The 24221-nt window shown below is 36.6% G+C and overlaps 1 protein-coding gene across 1 annotated transcript in view; it reads right to left on the reverse strand.

The window, feature by feature from the left end:
• Positions 1–360: 360 nt before the first annotated feature.
• The window catches only part of SPATA7 (spermatogenesis associated 7), a gene marked incomplete at its 5' end in the record, with an annotated part of 30815 nt that continues 6954 nt past the window's right edge, over positions 361–24221 (reverse strand). The window contains 8 exons of the mRNA XM_010292131.1: positions 361–849; positions 1186–1243; positions 2652–2726; positions 4060–4113; positions 5079–5149; positions 6772–6838; positions 7932–8410; positions 18631–18764. Of these exons, the coding sequence (XP_010290433.1) occupies positions 361–849; positions 1186–1243; positions 2652–2726; positions 4060–4113; positions 5079–5149; positions 6772–6838; positions 7932–8410; positions 18631–18764 (1427 nt within the window). The remainder of the gene's footprint in view (positions 850–1185; positions 1244–2651; positions 2727–4059; positions 4114–5078; positions 5150–6771; positions 6839–7931; positions 8411–18630; positions 18765–24221) is intronic.

The raw sequence follows: 24221 nt of genomic DNA on the forward strand, positions 1-24221 counted from the left end.
AGACTACACAATCTTGGATATCTTTACAGCAGGACCACAACTGCACAAGCAATTTATTTATTATAAATAAAAACCAATAAATATTCCGTAACTTACTATTACAGCTTTCTAAAAATACATTTAATTTTAATATAGACAAAATATATGAAATTTTTTTGATCACTGACACTTTACCCTCTAGAGTTTACATTCATACAGAGATTAATTAATGCCCAACTAACAATATCCTCCTAGAGAGATTTTAGCAGTACTTAAACAGACAAACTGAAAATAAATAGTAGTAAATTATTTGGTTTAACAAATAGAAGTTCTCTACAGAACTAACCCTATCCCTATTTAACAGCTAAGTTTTGGCTACTATTATGAATAGTCATGTGAGATCCGAAGGGCCTCTGCAAAGCTTTCCTCAAGATCATCAAGTTCCTTGTTGGCTTCCAAATCACTGTCACAAGTAATCAAGTTTAAAGTTGCCTCACATGAGGGTGAAATGCCTGGGTCTTCAGGTTTCGCACAAGAATCAGACTCTGTCCCAGCATCCATCATTTCAGCGACATCATCTGAAAAGTCATCCTTTCTCTGTGCCTCCTTTGAACTTTCCCTGCATACTGGTGATTCACATTTGTTCGGTTCCTTTAATGGTAAGTCCATGGTCCCAAAGAATCCTTCAGTTTTTGTAGCTTTTCTTTGCCTCTGATTACTACTGGTAAACTCGAGCTCTTCCATCTTATCAAACTCTTGCAGATCCAGAGAGTCAAAGGCTTCCCAGCCTGCATGGATTTGCTCCGCACCACTGCTGGGGCTGCAGCCGAGGTCTGCTTTTAGTAAATCCAACAAGTGGCGCATTTTGCTCTAGGGGATGAAGGAAGAAAGAGGTGACACTTCTCCAGCCCCACAGCGCCTGTCTGCCCAGAACTCAGGGCTTAATTCTGACATAAGGAAAGGGAGGCTGCTGGCAATCAAGTGACTAAATTATACAGTAAGTGTCACCAGAGTTGACTATTGTCCCTTTTTTGTGGCTTGACTCCTGATCTACCATAATCCATGAGTCTGCAAGTCTCATCTGCTGCTCCGCTCAGCAGCCTGGTTACCTTTACCCGCAAGTATACCAGTGCATTTCCCATGTACTTTGGAAACATTGCTGAAGTCATATACAGAGAAGGAAAATATTATAGGGGCAGCACCTACCTCATCCAAACGGTTCTTATTTTCTTGTATATAACACTCGAACAGTTGTTCCAGAACCCTACAAATGAACAATTAAATGATTTCACAGGAAGACCACCAACTTTCAACAGATCTACTAAATTAATGACCTTAGTTTTTTATTTTAATTTCTTAGCTGAATGGGATCACTAAGATTGTTTCAGTTACGCTCTGTCAGAAAAAGAGGGCTACCTGCAGTTGGTATCCCACCAGGCACAAGCTCAGCTCAGGCAGAGCAGCAGACTGTCACCATGGGGTGATTTCTAGCACAACTCTGGGAGTGTTTGGTCTGGTGGGTCTATGCAGTGGGAGAAACCAACATTCCAGTGGTGGTTCTACTGGCATACTGAAGTATCCAAAATCTCTTAGGTGCACTGCAGTGGCTGATATACACAAGTGTAAATAAAGGGAAGGAGTAAAATCCAGCTTCAGAAAAAAATCCAGAGAAAAGTCCTCAGTCCTGAGAGCTCTCTCTTCAATTGCTTAAGCAGGATGAGAAAAAAATTTCAGCACAGAGGAAGTGTTCTGTGACAACTAAGGTACACAGTCACTGGAACAGATTCCAGAAGATCAAGTGAATTTCATCTAGCTTAAATGAGAAATTATTAAGAAAAAACAAAACTAGTGCAAGAAGGATTTTAAAGGACAATATTACTGTAAAAAAGAAAGAGGGCGACTGCTCTTTGAGAAATTTCAAGATTAATTTTTTTGATTTAGTGTATTTAACATTCTCATTGATAGCCTTGACATGAGGGAAAAAAATGAGAGTGCACAGAATAGAAAAATAGCCGGGAATATTATCAACCCTGAGGAAGATCAGAATATGCTGAAATTAGACTGCTTTGAAAATGGAATTACAAAAATGGGTTAAAATTCTGTATCAGAAATACTGCAGGGATCTTTTGCTATAAACTGGAAGTTCTTTATCAGAAAGAACTGGTACGGAAAAGAACTTGGGAGTACTACTCAAATACATGAATTGTATCATAACTTATTGTTTAATTATTGAAAAAAATCTGATTTAGCAACTGGTGAACCCTCATCTGAAACAGCATGTAATCCTGACAACCTATGACTGAATTCATACTGGAACGGGAACAAGGACAGAAGGGGAGACAGAGGATCTGTTGTGTCAAAGATTAGTAACCTGGTTTGTTTAGCAACACAGATGTTCCAGAGTAAAATGATTTCTTCTTAGCATTACTCCATCTAGGGTTCCAGGTCAGTTTGTAACTTTATCTCATAGTAGCAGATCAAAGTAGAGGACCCACAGGTCCTTCCCAGTTCCCCTTTCTTATATAAAGAAAAGAAAAACAAAAGCAAGGGGTAACTGTATATCTATATGCTCTTAAAGGCAAAGAAATTATTACTAAACACTACTTCCCTTTCTTAGAGAGTCCACATGTTTCTGACACAGCATTACAAATCTGAAAGCAACTGTAACCTACCTGTTAGAAAATAGCCCAAGGCTAAGAATTTCATTTGTTACATCTTCAATGAAAGCTAAATATAAAAGCTCTTCTCTGCAGGGAGAATAGAAATAGAATAGAATGTTTTAAAAAATGTTTTAAAATAGAGAGACATATTACACAATGCAGTAGGTCCAATCACCTTTATGGGAAATGCCATTCACAAGATTGTATAGTTCTTGGCACCAGCTGCTATTTTTCAAAAAGGTAATTCTATCAGGACAAACTAAGCCTTTCTTTCAATTTGAATAGTAATAAAAAGCCCTGTGTAAAATATCAGACTGTTGCAAAGGGTATTATGGTGCTTTGTGTTTATGCTAACTTTCTGTTGTGGTATAAATTAGCACAGAATCCTGAGTGAAGAAATCAGCAAATCTTGGAAAGTGTTCAGAACCTGCTTTGCACTCAAGGAGAAAGGGCTGCTAACTGGGAAGAAAGTGTAAAATTGCAGTCTGATGCTCTGAATAATGCCTTCCAAAGGAGCTTCCACAGAATCTGACTGCAGCTGAAAATTGCTAGTCCTCAGTGGAAGCTCAGAAAAATGTAAGTGCTTATTTGACAGCCTCCATGTCTTTCAAACAACAACTCTGATGTACAAAATCTTTGTTAGTGATGATGTGGTTTTCACCTCTTGTTGATGCCAACTGCTTTAAATGGGAGACTCTCCAAAAGTTTGTAGTTCTGTTTGGAAAACAACAAGAAAGAAAACTCCAAAAGAAATTCCTTTAGTGCTGTTTCTCTTTCATAGCACATCTTTCTAAAGATGACTGTATCCAATCAAGCTCTCAAGTCATCCTCCAGTCTTAAAACAGAAAATAGAAAGTGGGATACATCTCGCATGACTTTCATTATGTAAAATTTGTCATCTGGCCTGAAGATTGTCATTTTGGTTCCCTCTATAATCAAGAAAGATATCTACAGCTGATCTTTGGCACCTATATTACATCCTTAAAAGTTAAGCAAGAACAAGCTTGTCCTAAAGCACAAAGAATTAAATAACTTCCCAAAGGTCACACCATCAAGCATTGGCAGTGTTGCTGAATATAACTCAAAACTCTTCTAATTCTCATCAAATGTCAGTTTATTTTGCCAACATTTGCTTCCAAGATTATGGACCAAAAAAGAACTGGAAACATTTAAAGTATAGCCAACAGACAACAAGATAAGTCTATCTTTCTTCCAAAGTTATAATGAATTTTCTTCATTTTTAGATTCACATGGAAATTTTTAAGTATTATATAACAATTCATAGTCATGTCAATTCTACTGTAAAATTCTGAACAGTTTATTCTAAGTCCTCATTTACTGTTTCAGATTCACCAGTTTTGAGAAAGAGTTTCCATTTTAATGTTGCAAACTAGCAGAAAAATGGTTTAAGCATACTTACTCAGCCTTGATCGTCCTCCTTGCTGAAGACTGCTGAGAGTACAACACTGTCTCTCTAATCAGAAAATCAGAGGGTAAGAAAGAGAGCAACATTCTAAAAAACCCTTTATACTACCTCGTACCTCACTTTCTTCTGGAGCCATGCTGTGCCATTATCCCACTTCGTCTTAGAAAAAAACCAACACCAAAACACCCCCAAACCCTGCTCCAGTAGCAAAATCCACTGCTTATATTGAAGCCTGAAAGAATATGGTTCAAGAGTATTGTAACACCTCACTAGATGCAGTGCTCTTATACCTCAAAAGACCTCACTGTTACTTCAAATGCTATACAGCCCTCCACTATCCATAAAAGTGCTTTTTTTACTCAGAGTACAATTTTTAACTCAGGTAAAAATGCCTTTGTATGAAAACACCAGCGAGCAAATCAGCGAGTCATGCATGATACTTTGGTCAGCAATGAGGAGAATCTGCTGGGAGCCCTTGGGTTCTGGCCTGATTTCCAACACTGTTCTTGCATTGTAGACAATATTCTAAGTCTCAGTGTTACATTTTCAGAAAAAGATGTGGGAATGCCTCTGGTCTGCAATTCTCACAATCATAGATTCAAAAGGCTGGATGGCTGGAGACCCTTCTTCCTGAAAGGAAATACCAATTGGAATACCAATCCACTATTTAGTTGTGGTACTGTATAAGAAATATATAATCGGTAAAGCTCAGATGTTTGCCCAGATGTACAGAACTAACAGCTGTATTAACCTGCCATCACTCTCCCTCCTGACAAAAATACTCACATATTTCAGAGGTCTCTTTCTTAACTGGCTTCCCAGTGGAACTTTATCATAAGAAAATCATGAATTTTAAAGTTGGGAAAGGCCATTGATATAAAAAACCCATCCAAAGCCTTGTGAGAAGAGACTTATAAAGAGAAATGGCAGTGAAGGCTTCTGGCCTAAGAAACAGCTGGATAGAAAGCAAGAAGGAATCCTTCAAATATTCCTTCCTGCTGTAAATCAGGCACCTTAGGAAGGAGTATGGAAAAGCAGCTATTCTTCTCTCAGGCTCATCCACAGTGTATCTTTTATCTTCAGCCTGCAACACAGAGATAAAATCTTTATTACCAGTGCAAATACACAGCAAATTTTACCATTAAAATTAACCTAATAACTATGTGTAATTAAGCAGCCCTACAAATTTTACGTCTTTTCTGAGAAACTTTGGGTAAACCGAGACATATGGCTGCAAAGGGTCATCAGCTTTGACATTCAAAATTTTAGTCAGGGGCAACAGGAGATGTGGAATACTTCTCCCTCAACAAGTATGTCAAAGATGAATTCTCTAAAAGCCAGACGGGGTCCATGTCACCAACAGGAGTAAAATTTGGTATGCAAAAACAGGAACCAGCACTCTAGATCATATCTCTTGAGCTCCTTGCACAAAACTGATGGAAAGTAAAGTTGCTGACTACCTGCATTTTAAATAATAATACTCTGAAAGGGCCACCATTAAGCTACGTGACTTACTGTTGTCACTTTTACAATAGCCAAAGATAAAGTAAGATATGACAGTTTTGAAATTAAATCAGAAGTTCTTCATGGAACTGAAGTGTTCTGAATAATCATTTAACATTTTCTTAATGAGGTCGGTCACAGATGCAGATCAATTCAGGTGGTCTCTCTTCTATTTTCAGTAAAGCTATAAATAAATATTCTCTCTCACCCCTCTCCTTGAATGAATAAAGCATAATTATTTGCCTTATTAAGCTAGAGACATGAAGAGCCTTTATTCAGGAAGAAAATCCACAGTTATTCAAGTACTTCTCTTATGTTTGACAGAGCTGTTTGTTTAAGGACTTGTCTGTATAGTGGCTACAAGATAAAGCACAAAGAGCGAGCCTAACTTCTAACCTAACACTTCCATCCATTATTTGTAAAAACTAAGGCAAAATAAATTCAGACTTGAAGTCTTAAGAAATATTTCACATCTTTTACTTGCTTCCCTGTGCCTTCCAAAGGATGCAGGTATACCATTTCATCTTTAAAATTCAATAATCTTAAACCACCACACACTAAGGCAATTTCTGAACTACCAAGTAACTGAAAAACTAAGTTCAGCTGTCACAAACACTTAGCAATTCAAATCAAAATCATGGAGGCAAACATTCTGTGATTGTAAAAATAGTAAGAGCTGGTAGAATCTGAAGTGGTGGGATTTTTCATTAAAGCATTCCAGATATATTCCGCAAGACAAAATGCAAACAGTATCAGGGAAAACTTCAGCACCTGCTGGTTTAGGTGCTTCCTCAGAGGAGCGAACTCCTTGGTTCCAGTTCTTCTGTTGAGGGCTTTTTAGAATATGTTATCCCATGTAAAAATGAAGAAAAAAAAAAAATCCTTGAAGAAGAGGTACCTTCTGCTGCTGAAAAATAATGTACCAATTATCTGTCATTAACAGATATTTAAGAAAGAGTGCACTTGTAAAAGCTGTTGAAAGGAAAAAAGTTAAAATTTTGTAATATCCTAAGATCTCTTCACATGCCTCAATATTGTTTCTTATTGTTTCTACTTGTTCTTCTGAAACTCTCTCATCTCATGACAATAAAGAAAATGAAACTTAAATCAGTTGTATACTGCTGTGGCAGAGATTAAATGTATTCTCCAAAATGATGGTGAAGGGTGTGGTAAGAGTACCCAGATGACTGATAGATGTATTACCTTCAGTGTGATCTTCTGCTGTTCAGTCATAATTTTTCTCTCAGATGCTTTGTCTGCAGATGGAAAGCTACAAAATTTAGAGATGTATTAGATTTTCAAGAAGGCTACTTTCAAAATATGCAGCATGAGAATACCAGTGCCACTGTGGAAGTTTCCCATCAGTCTGCAAGGGACCTAGTACTAAAATGTCTTGGACAGTTTAGAAAATTTCTACCAGATTTCCATTCACATAATACAACTAAGTTATAGTTCGATTTGAAGCAAGACAACAGTCACACATAGGTCATCAAATCCATTCTTTGGCTGCATATTTACAGGGGAATACTAAATTAGCCAAGATAATTGTTCAGAATGGAGATGATCCTATACATTAAAAGTGCACCAGGAAAACATATGACCTACAGCCAGAAAATCAATAGTTGCAATATGGAGCCGAAGCTATCATAATTCCAGTCTTATGAAATTCCTACTTTGTACTAGGACAAAAACAGAGTTAGACATGCAGGTGCTGAGGACACAAAAGAGAAAAGATTTCTCTTTATGAGGTATTATCAGTAAAAACAAAGCTAAATGAAAACTGTTTAATTCGCTAAGGAGAAGTTCAATGCAGGAGGAAGACATTAATTTTGTATAAAATACTTCATATAGGATACATCTGAAGTAATTTATATTAAAATAATAAAAAGACAATTTAGAGCTGCATTCAAGAGTTTAAAAAAAAAGGATCTTTGCATGATATATTAATTAATGAATTGGAAAGTATGAGACTGTAGGGGCAGCAGTGGGGAACTACTTGCATGCTTATAGTGATTAATTCTTTAGAAGACAGAGAGCACAACTATACACCAGAGAGAACAAAGAAAAGAGAGAGGGAACAACTATCCCCAGGAGATGTGAGATCCCAGCGTTTGGATTTAGTGGCACTTTGTATCCAATTTATATAGCTGAAACCAGTTGCTCTAGAGAAAAGATAACAAAATTTGCCAGTGAAAAAAGGGAAATCACATTCTGTTCTAGCTTTTCTAAGGCATATCTAGAATAAATTCAGAATAATTATTCTGGTTTTATACAAATGTGAGAGCAAAATATGTTGGTTTTATGAAGATACTGTTATAACATCTAAACTCCACAGTTTCAAAATAAAGTTTTCACCTCTGTACCTGATCACATCAGTCTGCGTTTGAGCTTCCACACACTTCTTGCAGTGATTCTTCTTTTTCCTTCGAACAGGAGTGTAATACCTGTACTCTGACAGGAAAGATTTAGCATCTGATATTAAGGTGCGTGGAGTAAAAGGTTTTCGTCTATCAGTAAAGAATTCAGAGTGCCTGTCTAGAAGATCCCCGCTGCATACTTTGGAGTTGCTTCCTTGACACCTCTGGGAATGACTAATGCTCACAAAACTATTAGTGGAGCAATTGCATGAAAGTCCAGAGCATTTTCTTGGTGTACTTGATGTACTGCCACTTGAGTTTGAGCTAGATGCATTAGATGTATTCCGAGAATCTTTTCTGGCATATTTTACTGGACTGGAGAGAACGAAGCCATGCTTGCTGCAAGGAGACAGCGCTCTTGATATGTGCTGTGCCTGCCGAGCACAGGGGAAGAGACCGTCTTTGCCTCCTGCTTCCAAGAAACTCTAGAAAAAATTAAAACAAGGTTTGATTGCTTTGCAAGTTACCAGCTTTGCTCAAGTTAGTGCTCCCAGCTATTGTTACCAACTTGAAGGTTTTTTCTATGTAAAAACTTTCAATTTCCATAAAATCAAACTGGTTTCAGAGCAGCCCCGGTGCTAACAGATTTTAAAACCTAGTCATTGGAAATAAGAGAGTAATAAGAAAATTGTTTGCTTCAGTAGCAAAACATTAGTGCTTTGTTACAGAATATTGATGGCTACATCAAACCAGCAGTTGTAATCATTTTAGTCCAGAGCCTCAATACATTTTTAAAAGTCAAGGAATCATTGCACTGAGACAGATTAGCTTATCTGGGTATGCTCTGTTCATACCACCCAAGCAAGGTAAGGTAGACATTATCCATAATCACCCTACAGACTAGTACATAGTACATATTCTCTTCAAGTGCGGAGATGTTGCCTCTCTCTTCAAAGCGCATCACACACTGGCTGTCTTTGTAAGACGTATATTCTGTAAAGGGCACCGCTCACTGATTCAGCTTAGACCAACATCAAAAATACTGTAATGTGGTTTAAGACACAGAGTAAGAAAACTACTACGAAGGTTTATTCCATGTGTGACACTTTTCTTCCTGTAGGTGGGAGATGCACATCTTCGGTATGGCTATACAAACACAGGATTTATCTTGTGTAATGGTATTCATTCATATCAATGCTTGTATACACAAGCATTATCTTGTGTAATGGTATTCTGCTCCATGAGAAATGTCCTAACTGCTATGATGATAATACAAACAATCGTAATGTCCTCCAACAGATACAGTCAAGTTTCTATCCTGTTCTCCTTTGGGTTTCTCAACCCAGCGGGTACATCAGCAGCTGTGAAACTTTCCATCTAACACTACAGAAAGCCATCAGTGCAAGTAGTTAGCTTACTACAGTTAAACAGGACAGATAACAATGTGCTGAGTTGCATAGATATACTCAATTTCAGGTGAGAGAAATGGTATTAACTGCTCCTGTTTCTTAACTCTTTAAACACATTAGAGATTAAAAATGTACTTCAATTCTCAGAAGCAAACTCATATTCAATGTTACTTTAAAAGGATACAGTTAAAAGGCTACAAGTTAGACAACAAACTAATAGAGACAAATCAGTAGTACATGGTGGTATGGCTCAGGTAAGATGTAGGCAGTGTGTGGTTCAGACTAAAATTATGGTCAGCTAACTCACTCCTCACCAAAAGCAGCATAATATAAATCTAATTTATATGTAGGTTGAAGTCCAGGTGTCAACTTTAGTTAGTAAGAGAGCCTAATTGTAGTTTTCAGTAACCATCTATTTTGTATAGAATCTAGCCAAACAAAGCTCATTAATGTGGAGGACCATCAAAACAAAATGGGAAACCTTACAGCAAAAGCTCATCTATGCATCTTTTCTTTTTCTCTTTGAGATCTGTAAGGTTATTTTTAAGTCTTCAGTAAGTTAAAAAGTTAGTGAAGTGAAACACTGCAAGAAATACTAAGAGTAGTTAATAATGAAGAAGCCAAGTACACCGGAGACAAGTGTCGACTGTGAACATAAATCTGTCCTATGGAAGGTGATGGGGAATTTTCCAAACCATTCAAATTTAGAAGGGCTGAGTCTTATCAGAAACATAATTTTAATCCCAAGGATAAGAACACAGTTGATCACCTAAAATCAAAATTCGAAAACTATAATTGGGAAAGGTTAAAGAATGAACTATCTGGAAAGACCATGCTATTTTTTCTGCTTTCAGAAGAAAAAAATCTTAATGCTTAAAAACTGAACATTATTCTTGAATTGTATTATGACACTGTAGCAAAGACAAGTAAGACAGAAACACAACTAAAAAAAAACCCCAAAACATAAGATGTCACTTAGATTGTGTGTCAAATGAGAAAGAACAAGTCAATAGAAATTTTACTTCTGTCATAGAGAGAATTTTGAAAAATTTGCAACTTCAAAGCATAAATACCTGGACAGGGTACATGCACTAGTAAATGTGCTTTTTACATCGTGTCTGAGAAGTTAGGAAGCATCTTAGCAGGACAGCTGTTGTATATTCTTTTCCTCCCCAGGATACAGCCACTGTCAGTCAGTGAAAAGTATTTACGACATTTTACAACCTCCACGGACAGCTATATTGCAGAATTAGAAGACTAAACCAGAAGCCTTACAGCAACAGCAAACAAAATTTTGTATAAAACTAACTTATTTCATCCACACATGTAACTGTTTATGCAATTCAAGTTCTGTTACACGCAACTGTACGATGGAGAAGAGATGACTCGCACTGTGCGTACTCAGACTACCTAGCAGTACAAGTTCCAGAGACAGTGCTTGCACCTCGGTCCTGCAACAGTGAGGGAGACAAGCTGAGGACAGGCTAGTGTTATTCCAGAAAATCTCATTGCCATACTGTGCAATCAGTGTAATACAAGGCAAAATAACAGGTGAAATAAAATGACACCTAAGAAAACTCAATTCAAAACCAAACAGCTAACAAACGCAAATGAATACAGTTTTAACTAGCTAGCCAGACTTTTAAAAATAATTATTTTACTTTCCTTACACTCGGGCAGTTTATATAGTTCCACATTAACAGCAACCAAGTGCCACAAGATTTAAAGGAATGTATACAAGTAGAGGTTTTTCCTAAGAAGAAAATTCAATTTCTAAGGCCAGTTAAGGACCAGATTTTTAACAAACCTGAAGTTTAGGTTCAGATATGCTAACACAGAGATTAACTTGTTGATGTACCTCAACAAAGGACAGGAAGCTAAGGAGAGACCTGTACAGGCCATGAAGCTCTGCAGTGAAAAAAGGGAGAATGGGAAGTTGATTTCTGCATGTGTTCCATTCATCTCTATTATGCTTCCATCAAACAAGTAAAAACTATTAAGTAGAAGCATTACATTTCTGAATTCACTGAAGGAACAGCTCCTCTATAGAAAGAGTGGATCCAGTATGATGACTTAAACATATGCTGTGATATGCATCTATTTATGACATACAACACTAATTGCCAGTTGAGAAGATTCACAGATTCACCCAGCAGCCCACCCTGATCTTATAATTAATCCATGAGGAAATTATTTTGAGAGACTAACACTGAAGCACGGATTCAGTGGATTTCCAGTGGTGCTTCATTGCTTGAACACAATATAAACCTGGAGAAAATCCTCAAGAACACTTCACCTTTTGAAAATAATCAGATGACTAAGATGTGGTTTGAAGGTTGGATGTGTGATTTTCCCCACCAGTAAGTCACAATGGACTGAATGCCAACAACAAAAGCAGCAAAATCAACTGTAAAAAAAAAGTACCTGTGGGAATTCTGCAAGATAATGAATACTTGTAAGACTTTTGAAGTCTCCTACTGGGGAAGGTTGGGAGGGGGAAAAAACAAACAACTAAACTTGGAAGTCCTTATACATTCGTTGAAAATTCATGACATTGTCACCTACTAATATATAGCCTAGGATAGTAATACTAGTAAAGTAGTAATATATAGTATAATATATTAGCCTATGTAATTCATAGTATAGCTTGTAAATATACACAGATTTTCTGTTCTATAATTCAAATTCTAAAAAGGTGTTCTAAAAGTTCTAAGCAATACGACTCTTACTGTATATGCATGTATGCATATATGCATTTTCTCATAATACTACTACTGTTATTGCTTTGAATCGACACTATTCCATTTTTTCCCTTTCAGAACCACTTCATATTTTAAAATAAAACTCAGGATGATGAATATACATTTTGTGGTGTGTAGTAAATGCTATTTAGAGGAATATTTAAAAAATGCAGATAGATTACCATCAAAATTAAGTCACAGATCACACTGCTGCCATACCATATCTCTCCTTCACAATTCCACAGATCAATTTTCTCCCACATCAGTAAGACCTGTCTATGCTATTCCAGTACCTCAACATGTCCATAGTTGCTGATGCCTAATACGAAGAGGTTTTGGGGTTTTTTTTAGTTAGCTGAGGCAAAATAAGCCCTTCTTGATGGTGTCTCATGTGAGCCAACTTTATTTTACTACTACAGCATAATTAAATGCTGAACCAGTAACATGCAGTAACAATGCCAAACAAATGCCCGTGTTAGCAAGCAGTATAATAAGGCTTACCAGTGTGATTGTTTGCATATAAAGTACTTGCTGTGGTAGCTCAGCAGTATAGAAAACAGATAAGACTGGAAAGTTTCAGAATCCACCTATATAGATGTTTTGAAAAGCTAATTCCATACCCTTCAGTATGTATTATAAACAGCTTAATTTTTCTTGTGTACTTTTTACTTTTAGTCATTAAAACAATTCATGGAGCTGCAATATAAATCAGATTGTAGAAGCATTTGTGAACATATGATGACTGATGCCCTGAAATATACAAAATAATAATTTAAAAAAGATATTAAGTGATATTAGCCAATTACAGAACTACACTTCATGAAAGCCACACGTTCTATTCCTTGGAAGCTGTTGAGCTGATCCTAAAACAAGAAAAAGGTACAAGATAAATGCAGCAATATCCTAAATTTAAGCATTCCTTATTTATAAGGAAGCTTAGGGCAGTTCTGTTCTCCTCCTCCTGAAATGTATCATAATTAGAACAAACGAAGTAGGTAAGGTAGTGACTAGATAAAACTGCAAACCCAAGTTGTATTTGTGTCATCCTTGACATGTACTTGTTCAAGTACTGAGACAGAAGAATGTCTTTTGAAGCCCTTATCCTGGGGTAAACCTTTACTGCCCAAACAGGTACACAGTTCAGCCTTCAGATACACAAAGAAACAATATCAGGAACAAGAAACTGTGTTGGTGACTTCAAAAAGATGTTGAAGTAGTGTCAGAGAATGCTGCTTGTCTGCAATTTGCCACCAAGCTTTCAGAAAATTGTTTGTACACCTGTGTTGGTGTAGGCAAGTTAACGGTAAGCAAGTTTGTTCATTTTCTTCTCTAATATATCTATAAAAACATCAGATGTTTAGCTGGGAGAAAAAAAAAGACGACAAAAACACACCTACAAATAAGCAGTAACATACTGACTGAAAGATATTTAGCTCTATTCTTCAGATAAAATGTAAAGAAATTACTCCACGGAAGTATCACAGCTTTGGACATTAGCTCTCTCATGAACTATAACTAATGTAATCTGGAGTCAAGAGTCTTGACATCTATCTTGCTTACCAATATATGTTCCTATTTTATTGATTCAACCAACTGTAATTTGTTTTGAAAGGTACAAATTTACTCAATGATACATTTCGGCAATAATAACTCCCTTAAAAAGTTTCGTAACATACATATTTATGCTTCAATTTTGTTAGTCATGAAACTGGGGTAAATGGAATATTACTTGCAGCAAGCTTGTATAGAGAGGACCCCTGAATCTTCACGGACTCTGTGGAAGAGAAAGTTCAGTAAAAACAGATCAAAGCATACCGCTGTGATTTGATAGGCAAGAGAAGTAACACAGAGAAAGAATCCAGATTTCTCTCTAAGTTACTTTTACTTTCTAAAGGAAGTTTAGTTTCTCAACTCAAAAGCCACTGAGGTATCAGCTGCCTCATAAAAAACAAACTTTGAAAAGAAAGCCTGCTAAATCTATTTTCACATAAAAGGTCCAAAGTCACCTCTCACTGGGGTCACTGAAGTTACACCAAGATGAATTTAAGTCTTGAAATTAACTTGTTCTTGTATGAAAAGGTCTTCCAATAGAATAGTTCATCTACCATCATAAAATGAGACCTGACAGATACTTCACGAACTGCACTGTCAAGATACAGAAGCTGCAATTTTGTAATAAATGAGCATTTGATTCTTTTAACTTGAGACAGTTCCATTTATAAGCCACTTGAATATTGCTGTAAGTGGGCCAAACACCTGGTCTCCACTGCCTGGACAGAGCAAAGGTTCCTCCTCATTGCAGGGGGGTTGGACTACATGACCTTTAAAGGTGCCTTCCAACCCAAACCTTCTATGATTCTGTGAAACACCTCCTGTACTAAGTAACAAGCTGCCTTTACAGTTGCTGCTCTCATAACCCCCTCGTATGCCATCTGTTCATTTCATTACACACTTTGATAATTAGCTAAGAATTGAGAAAGGCAAGAGCAAAAATTCACACAAATATGTGAACAAGTAAAACTTGTATGAATATAAACAGTTTGCATACTGGCATCAATAATAACAATTTTTCTCATTCAAAACTGCGTTCGGGTTACATTCTTTCCTTTTCTGTGTGTGTGGTATTCAGTTGTATGATCTGGCATATTCCTACTTTCATCAAATACTGTGATGTTATTAATAAGGGGCATTACTGAATATGCATATGGAAATTTATTAAATTCAAACAACCAGCATGAGAGGTGATTGTCACTATGAAGCCTGAAAGGAAACCTGTACTGAACATTCTTGATGAAAATACCTTTCTGATGCTCAGAAGGTTCTTCTGCTTTCTTTAGTCACTTACATCTCTCACTCTGACAGAAGTAATTCAAGCACAATACATCCTCAGACTGTTAATATCATAACACTATAACAAATCTTTAAACAGAAAGCATTTGAGTTGGCAAGTCACATAGCCACAGATGTGCTGCATACAAAACTAACAAGAGAGATGAGAAACAGTTAATGGTGTTTCCTAATCTATATTTCCATATGCATAAGCAGATGGTTACAACTGTCATTCTTAACAAATCAAAAAAGTCTCAAAAAACAGTCTGAAAGGGATCTTGAAATGTGAAGGCAATGGCAACCATACTTCAAACAGCTGAAGTAAGAGAAAGAAGAGAAAATTTACCCTCCTATGGAACAGCCTTCCTCCAACTGACTCTTGGCATGGATTAACTGCTTTAAAAAAAATGTTGTTAGAGGTCAGAAATGCCTATTAATAGGATTATCTGAACATGGGATATGAAATACCAAGTCTTGCTCAAATCAGAGATTTTACTCATGGCCAGCTCAATTCAGGTTTTCTTGCTTCAGAGGTAAGTCATATTGACTTTCATGCAGTTTGACCCACTGAATCACTCAGATGAATGTTTAAAAACCCAAATCAGCTTTGTAACAGAAAAATAGAAATTAAAAATCTAGGGATTTTTCTAGGATATAGCTTTCCATCCCTGGCAGCAGTTGGAAAGACTATGTGGTAATGGCATTCTATTCATAGACATCACAGTTATTTTCCAGACTCTGTCAAACAGCCTTTTCTATTGTGAGAAAACTTAGAGTAATTCATTAAAGAAGCAGTATATACAAGTAATCTGCTGCCGGATAAGTGAGTGGATACCCATAAATGTGCTGCTTATCCATCTAAGTAAGTCTCTAAATACTCGCTTAAAAATTACATATTCACAAAGACACAGAAACGCAAAGTAAGCAGCCCTTTCAGCGTCCGTATCTGTAGTTATCATTCTATTTTGATTAACTTTCACACATGGTGTCAACCAGCATTATTACACTACATGAAAGAGAGGAGTGGAAGAAAAGTACAGCTGTCCCCAGGACATCTTATGCTTTCCCTATTCCCCTGCTTGACTGTTGAGAGAGAAACTACTGTCCTTGAAGTCACTTGGTTGCTAGCAATCCCATGCAAAGACTGCTCCATTGTGCCATTTGAAAGTGAGCCTGCTCCTTAGCTTCTCACTTAGTTCTGCTAGAAGTAGAGAAATGCATGATGCACCATAAACATCTATCACATCTTAGCCCATGGCTGCAGATGGAATATTTTTATCTCTGTGACCAAAATACTCTCTCTGATTAAAGTCACTGATTATTTCATAAAGTCAGTAATGAAATCTAGGTAACCACAACAGAAATAACTTCTGCAGTTCATTACATATCACAGATTCTCACATTACAGTAACTTTACATTTATAACTAGATATAACAGATAAAGAATGCACTGTTCTTGTGCATTTAAACCCTTGTACAAAACAGTCAAATAGCAGGCCAGTCAGGTTCAAGACACATTATAGCTATTCAGTTTCACAGTTGGCTCAGTGTATAATAAAATACACTGACTAAATCACAAAGGTTTTAAGAAATATATAACATGCATTATATAATTTAGAGAAATTATTTTTACTTCTTTTTGGTTTTACCATGCACAAAGCACAGTCTCAATTGAAAACAGTTTCTGCGCTCTATTGCAGCATTAAATAATAATAAAGGCAGCTATGTGAAAAATTAAAATAGAAACATAAAATAAAGGCACCAGACATAACAGAATGCATAAAAAGTGAAAGCTAATGAAGACTTTTGAAAAGAGAAAGTCAGGTGCATACATCAAAGCCAGTTAGCACATATTTAGCCTACAATCTAGTCAGGCATTGACCTTGTCACAGTTACAACGGTTATATTTTTATATACATATATATGTATGTATGTTACTCAAATTTATATACATTTTACAAGAGCCACATTTTATTAGGCAAGAAATTATGCATTATGAAAGTAATTTCTTTAACTTTTGTATTCTTACATTTAAATGTAACCCTGGCAAAGCCAGGGGAATTCTACTCGTCTCTTTTTCTTACACTCCTCCTGTAATGCTGTAACACGCTATTAAGCACAGGACCACATTCTACTCTTGCCATGACCTCCTTGGAAACCTGGCGTATTCCAAGGTTGACTGCTTCAAATTTGTGCTGAATCTCACCCCAACCCAGGAATATCTTAATTCAACAAAACAATTTTTGGAGCAGTTCCACAAATAGAGGATGTATAATCAGCTTTCTCCTAATGGCAACAGTGACAGGAATAATAGGATTACCGTGTGGCAAAAATATTCTACATTATCATATGCTTTAATAGGCATCCTTAGAATTTGTTTTCCAGCTGTCACCTATCAATATATCCTCATGGCTACAGCAATACAATTAGAATGGCTAACTCACCCTCACAATGCATTAGAGGACATCTAATCACTGAAGTAGAAGAATCCTCCCTTGGTGTATAAACAAGCATAGGAAATCAATGTGTATTTTGGCAAATGAAGTAAAGTTCAAATAGGGCTTCATTTTTAGCACAAAAATATGACAGCCCAATTACTTCCACTGCCTACCCTTCTATACCAGAAGGCCAGATTTTCACTTCTTACTGACTCACTGGTGCTCTCATTTATCACAGAATCACAAAGGTTGCAAAAGTCCTCCAAGATTATCAAGTGAAACGTATTTGGTAAGTCCAGTATTCAGTGATGTGATTAACAAAGTGTCAAATAGTATTTTAGTGAAGATTACTCTTTGCATTTGTAAAGTTAAAAAACCCAAACACCTAGAGGCAAAAAAAAGTATTATATCCCAAAATTATTTTGTGTGTGTGGTTACACATTAATTTGGCAAGTTTCCCAACATCACTAAAATATACTTTTCAGCTGATAACTTGAAATTCAGACTCAGACAGTTTGTTGAATTATACCCTGAAGATAGCAAACACAAGGAAAGATGCAGTTTCTGCTGGCATGATACAGACTACAATTCCAAGACAAATGTTGGTGGGAAGGCACCTGTAAGTAATTAGAAAAACTGGGACAAGTATTATTTTAGAAAGACCTTGTTTTGCAAAAGATTAAAACAGAAGAAAAACGCAACAGTCTGTTATCATGCTATATTAAAGACCACAAGTGCGTCTTTTCATTTTAACACTGAGAATTTATGCAGTAATTAGAGATACATTTTAAGCACAGTTTATTTGGTTTCACAATGAAATAATTCAAGGAACTTCTCCTGTCCCCCAGTTTGCAGAAAATAACAAGGAAGGAACAAAATGGTATTAAAAAAATAAAATTTGGATTTTAAATATGTATTTCCTCCCTTTTCTTATGCATTCCTAACTAAGAGCCATGTACTGAGTTTCAAAGAATTATTTCTCTGCACCGCAGTAAGGTCACACTCAGACTGCCTGCTGTGAAAACCAGTCACACAGAAAGAAACTAATGGTGAGTTTTCTGTACTGCTTGGAAATGTTCTCCAGCTCTACAGATATTTAAACAGCATATGAAGCATTTACTGTTAAAAATCAACAGAGTTGGGCACATGCCAGGAAGACCCTTGTCTATTTTCTGCTGCATGAAATATGCCAGCCCTCCCTGTAGAGCTGCTGCAACAGCAGTGATCAGCTGTTGTTATGGGAGGCAGGCAGACTATGATATCTACTAAACAAAATTAAAATATCTACCTTTCCAAAAAAGGATGGGAGCAGCCTTCCACTCTTTCTTGAGCTGGATCGGGAAGCAGTTTTACCCACACTCATTTCCTCTTCACACCTTGCTAGCTTCTTTTTCAGTTTCTCTCTTCTTTGCTGGTCAGCAACTTAGGAAAGAGACAAAATTTGTCAGATCCAAACTGAAATATTACTCTTTTTTTGCCCTAAGTGATTTGAAAATGTCATACGGGGTTTCCAATTGCTCAGCAAAGTCAGACTATCGAGACACATTCCACTTCCAACACACAGCAATTATAAAAAATCACCTATATTCTTATATAGAAGAAAGATATGAAGAGTATGCTGGTAGCTGAAGCTGTACCTTAGCTGAAGCTACTTAGCTTCCCTAAAGTATTCTCATCTAACAATTAACACATCACTATGCAGGAATTCCAAGATCAGTATTGCTAACACAGCATTCTTCTCAAAAACTCACAAGTTTGGTCTCAATTTTTTACATATAGAACTCCTTTGACTACACTCTCATCCAGTATTTCAGCAAAAAAAACATGTTTACTGTTCATGAGTTCGACATGTAAGAAAATCCATGCTCACATCATGGAAAAATAGCAAGTAGTCTCCCAAGTACAGAAATCCATGGCAAAACAAACATGTTCATGTCAAGAACATAAAAAAAAAAAATGAAGGCAAACACTGTGAAAGGCCCACTTTCAGATCAGAAGGGGAAATTGTTATCAGTCTACATTCGTCTGCAGTCCAAGACTTTGTTCACAGCGTCCGTGCAGCACAGACATTTGTTCGATGTCTATGCCATCAGATAAAGAGAGGAGGCCAAAAGAAGGGTAAATTTTCTGTGTTCGAGTTTGCTATCAGTCACCTACATCTGATATCTTGCATAATACAGTCCAAAGTTTTTTGTATATTGTGAGCAGGCAGGTGCCACAGATGAAGTCCACAAAGGTGAAAAATCCAAATGAGGCTAATGATTAATAATTTCATTTCCAAATGGGAAAGAAGAGGGTTTATATAAGCAAGCACACTTTTGAAGTCTGTGTACACAATGAAACCTGTTTTAACTCTTGACTACATTCCTCATTTACTTAACACAAGTGTATGGATAGTTTGTTTGATACAGACACACAGACAGGCCATTGCAGATTTCTTCCTTTGGTTTTATAATGTATTTATATCATACTCTGGTAGACCCAATTTTTACACATACTACTACACTTAATGCATGGAAATGTAAATAACTTTGTGGATTAGTGGGATACATTCTTCTAGACAGCTGAGAACTACAGCAATCTGAGGACATTTAATCAACCTTTAAAATACATTCATCTGTATACGTTAACCCCACAGACATGTTAATCTCGAGTAAGTATTTAAGTACATGTATTCATTTTATTAAACATTTTAGTTCCCTTTTAAACTAGAAATGATTCTTTCAGATGCAAAATCCTTGCTGTCAGGGAGGATTCTCAGGGAATTCCCTCTTTCTCTTTCTATCAATTCTTACAATTGATATGTAAAATATGAAGTAATTTCTTTTATAGCTGCTGATTTATTCAGCATATCCATTAGAGTACTTACAATATGAAGTTGCTTTTATTACTGGAAAAACATTAGCTGAAGTTAAGATATGCTAAATTCTACAACTCAGAATTAAAAATACGCCTTGTAACAGAAGGAAAAAATATACTGTACCATTAAATAATTAAAACTCAATATTTTTCTTCCTACACTAAATTATTATTATGTGGCTATTCTGAATTACTATTATTTCTATTGTGTTTGTCTTAAAAGTTACAGACGAGCACTCAAAAATTAGCTACAGGTCAAAAGTTTTATATGTTTGAGATAAATAATTACTCGTGCTAGGCCAACAGAGTGTCTGTGTGTGCACATGCTGTAAAATCCCAAGTCTTGCCTACTGCTCAGGTAAAATGGTGATGGTTGAAATGAGTGTTGAATAAATATCTAGGGAAACAACGAATGAATGACAGCTCTACAAAGCAAAAATGCAAATCATACAGAAGTATGGGTGTCTCATTTTGTAAGTGCAAATAGATGCCTGAAACAGAAATTTCCTTACACCCAAGTGCTTAGGGTGGAAAGTGGGTTTGTCCAAGACAAGAGAGGCTTAATCATTTTCCTGTATGTTTTAACCGCATACTATTGCTTAATAGGAGTTTCTGGGCAAACTGCAAAGCAGTGTGAATATTACTGCAAAATTGAGTTCTCTTGTATTCCTTATTCCGCTCTTTACAGGATAAAGTCTGAGCTTTAACATACATGGACAAATTATGCTCCTACTGCTGGTGTTCAAAGATATAAAAGCCAGGTATTACACACCTCTTCCACGACTGTGTGCCACAACTCTTCTCAGACAAAGCATGGCTTATGCCCATGAGTAAAGAAAGAAAGCACAGCAAGTATGCCAGCTAAGGCTATCTTTGGATGTCAGAATGATCCACTGGGACTACTGTCACCTGCATGGGAAATGTAAAGTCTTTGCCTCGCACCAGTCATATAGTGAGCTTGGCTCAGCTAATCCATTAAGTGCGTTCCAAAAGCTATAAAGTCACTCACGCATACTGAAAGGCAGAGCAGACATAGGCAAAACAGAATGGCAGAAAATCCCAGCAGTGTACCCATCTTGTTGCCAAATTAGGGAATTTTCAGGCTAGATCGGCTGGTAAAGCTGGGAACTGTGAAACCAGCAAAGCAAGAGATAAAGAAATCCTTCTTGAGAAGAGTTAACGTAGATGTAAACAGCGAGATCTAAGTTAGGATAGCCCTGAAGCAGTCAGCAAGTAACACAGACAAGAGTACGGGTACAGACACAAAAACATGCATGCTGCCTACCTCCCCTTACTTCACATGTCCTTTCCCCAAGCAGGTACTGGAAAATCCAGTCTTTCCATTTGACTTTAGCCAGACAGAAAATGGTATCATGCACATGGCCTGAATCTTTGAGGCACTAATCACAATATTACAACTGCTGGGAGCTGAAGAGACTTAAGGCTGCCATACATAATCACTTGTCCTGCAGCTGTGAATATACTAAATGCAGAAAGAATGAGACCAGTATTCAGGAAGAAACATGCTGTTTTAAAAGGTAAATTTCTCTGTTAATTGGAAAGGTTGCTCACTGTTAAAGGTATCTTCTGCTTCAAATCAATCACAGATACAGCTTCTCTACGTTTCAAGAGATTAATAAATTAAATTTGACAGGAGTGCCCTTGGCATTTTGTCATAGAATAGTGGGAAGTAAACATCAACTGCATTCGCTAACAGATACTTAATAATTTCACTGCAAGTAGCTTTTACTGTAAATTAGCTCCAGAAATGTATCACATCTGGAGAGTTAAATATGAGAAAAGTTCAAGACAGTAAGTATGTTGTGACAAATAAAAGAAAAAAGAAAACCACTGGGGTTTTTTTCATCTCTTTAAAAAGGGAAAACTAAATGTTTTTAAAAAGTCTATGGCTCCAAATAACATAAGTCCCTTTTAAAGCCTTATTAGAAACTTTGACGTTAATTATATTTCATTAACTCTTGTGCTCAAAATCATGACAAAGATTTGTAGTATTGTAAAGAGAAAATGTATTAGCATATAAACACAAAAATCACTACTTTGTATCAGAGGAATTCAGAGTCTGTGAAACTAAATTCCAGAACTTATTGCACCCAGCCCATGAATCTGTTCTCTTAATTCTGTCGTCAATGAGAGGAAGCACAAAAAAGACCATGAATTTTAGAAGTTAAACTGTAGCATTCTTCATAAAGAGCTACCTATAAAACGCTCATCAATCTGTCATAGAAGTAACAAGAGTACACCACACTTCCAAAGCAGAGATCATATAGTTTTATTTCCCTGTTAAAATACTCCCTCTATAGGCTTGATTTTTTTTCCCTTAAGTCTAGGCTGCAGCAGTATTTCTAGACACATGCTTAGAGTTATAAAACAAATGTCATAAAACTGGAAGAAACAAAATAATCATACATATCACACTTCTAAGCAGCTTCAAAGCTCTGTGCTTATAAGGACGGTATGATTTGGAATACCAGTGGTTGTCCTTCCCTCTGAATTTCCAATTTCTAAATTTATCATATGTTATTTGACAGTACAATTGGCAGTTAACTTTCAAGTTATTTAATTTCTGACGTAAATAATCCATGGCAGACAATGAAATATTAAGTTAGATTTAAATTGAGTTCAGCTTGCAGAACAATGTATCACAAAAGAATTGTCCAACGCTGAGCATTTCTCAGTTGTGTTTTTATATCAGCTATTTTTGCAGTAACACACTTTTGGTTATTATTTCCCTTATGAATTCTCTTCAATAAACAATGCAAACATCAATCTCATTTCTGCTGAGGTTGAAGTGCTTGCAGTGACCATAATTAAAATGTTCAGCATATCACTTGGCGATATTACTTCTGCAAGCAAGCTCTTCCTTCTGTAAGAATTTTTACTATCCCCTTCCTAGGTCTACACAAATTCCCAATACACCATGACTTAAGCACCTGGGGTGAGATCTCATCAAATCCAAACTGAATTTTGCCATTGGGTGTAAAGTTTGGGGTTTCTCCTAAGTCTAAATCTAAATTTCCTAACACAGAAATTTTAATTTTTGTAACTCTTAAGATGGTTCTGCAGTCCTTCACATCCATTATCAGTAGCACTGTTTAATCAAATAAGGAAAGAATCACCATAAAAAAAAAAAGGTGACAAAATATTTCTTAAGGGCTTGATACTACAGCCTTTCTTGTATCAAATAGAAAGTAATGTTTGTATCGGGGTATGCATTTCAGAAATGTGACACTGCTTGGCAAAGCTACTAATGCCAAATTTGGTCATTGCTAAAGCTTGGAAATAAAGCCTAACAGTGAGACATGAAGGAACTGCAGGAGAGGCTAGAAGTACAGTATTATCCCAAATCCATCCATCTCTGATGCTAGTCTGGGGTCCTCATCTGACAGACATCTCACAGATACTTCTTTTGGCTGTATGAAGAATACAGCAGCCTGTGCACAGCCTACTACACGGATATTGTGAAATGCTGCACCAACACTGAAGAAAACTTCTGAGCCTGCTCAGGTAAACCTCCATTCGTGCACCCTAGAGAGAGGTCCATCTGGCTTCTAGGTAAGCTCAGACAGTGGATTTTCTCTCAGGATACCACTGGGGCAGCCCCCAAGGACAATTTAGAATATTGTACTGAGCTAATGCTGAGAATAAAAGTGAGTGGAAAGCATAATTTTCTGTTCTCTACTATACTACAGCTATTTTGTAATCCTCAGTAATGGTGGAAAATGGTATACAAAAAAACAACCCACACAGTGAACAGATGGAAAAGATGGGTTAAAACTCAGGGACACATTTTCAGTAGCGAAGATGATTAACTACTGAAACAACCACAAAAGAAAAGAATGTTTTCTCTATTTCTTGACCTTTACAGGTCAAGGCTGCAGGCCTTTCTTGTTATGTGCTTTATTTACCATATTCAGTACAGTTGTTGAATATTAGCACAACTGGATGAAATTTTTGGTCTGCTTACCTCATGATGTGAGATTAGATGATCTAATGTCTTTT

This window comes from Phaethon lepturus, unplaced genomic scaffold (genome assembly GCF_000687285.1).
Source record: "Phaethon lepturus isolate BGI_N335 unplaced genomic scaffold, ASM68728v1 scaffold5328, whole genome shotgun sequence".
Classification (NCBI taxonomy): Eukaryota; Metazoa; Chordata; class Aves; order Phaethontiformes; family Phaethontidae; genus Phaethon; species Phaethon lepturus.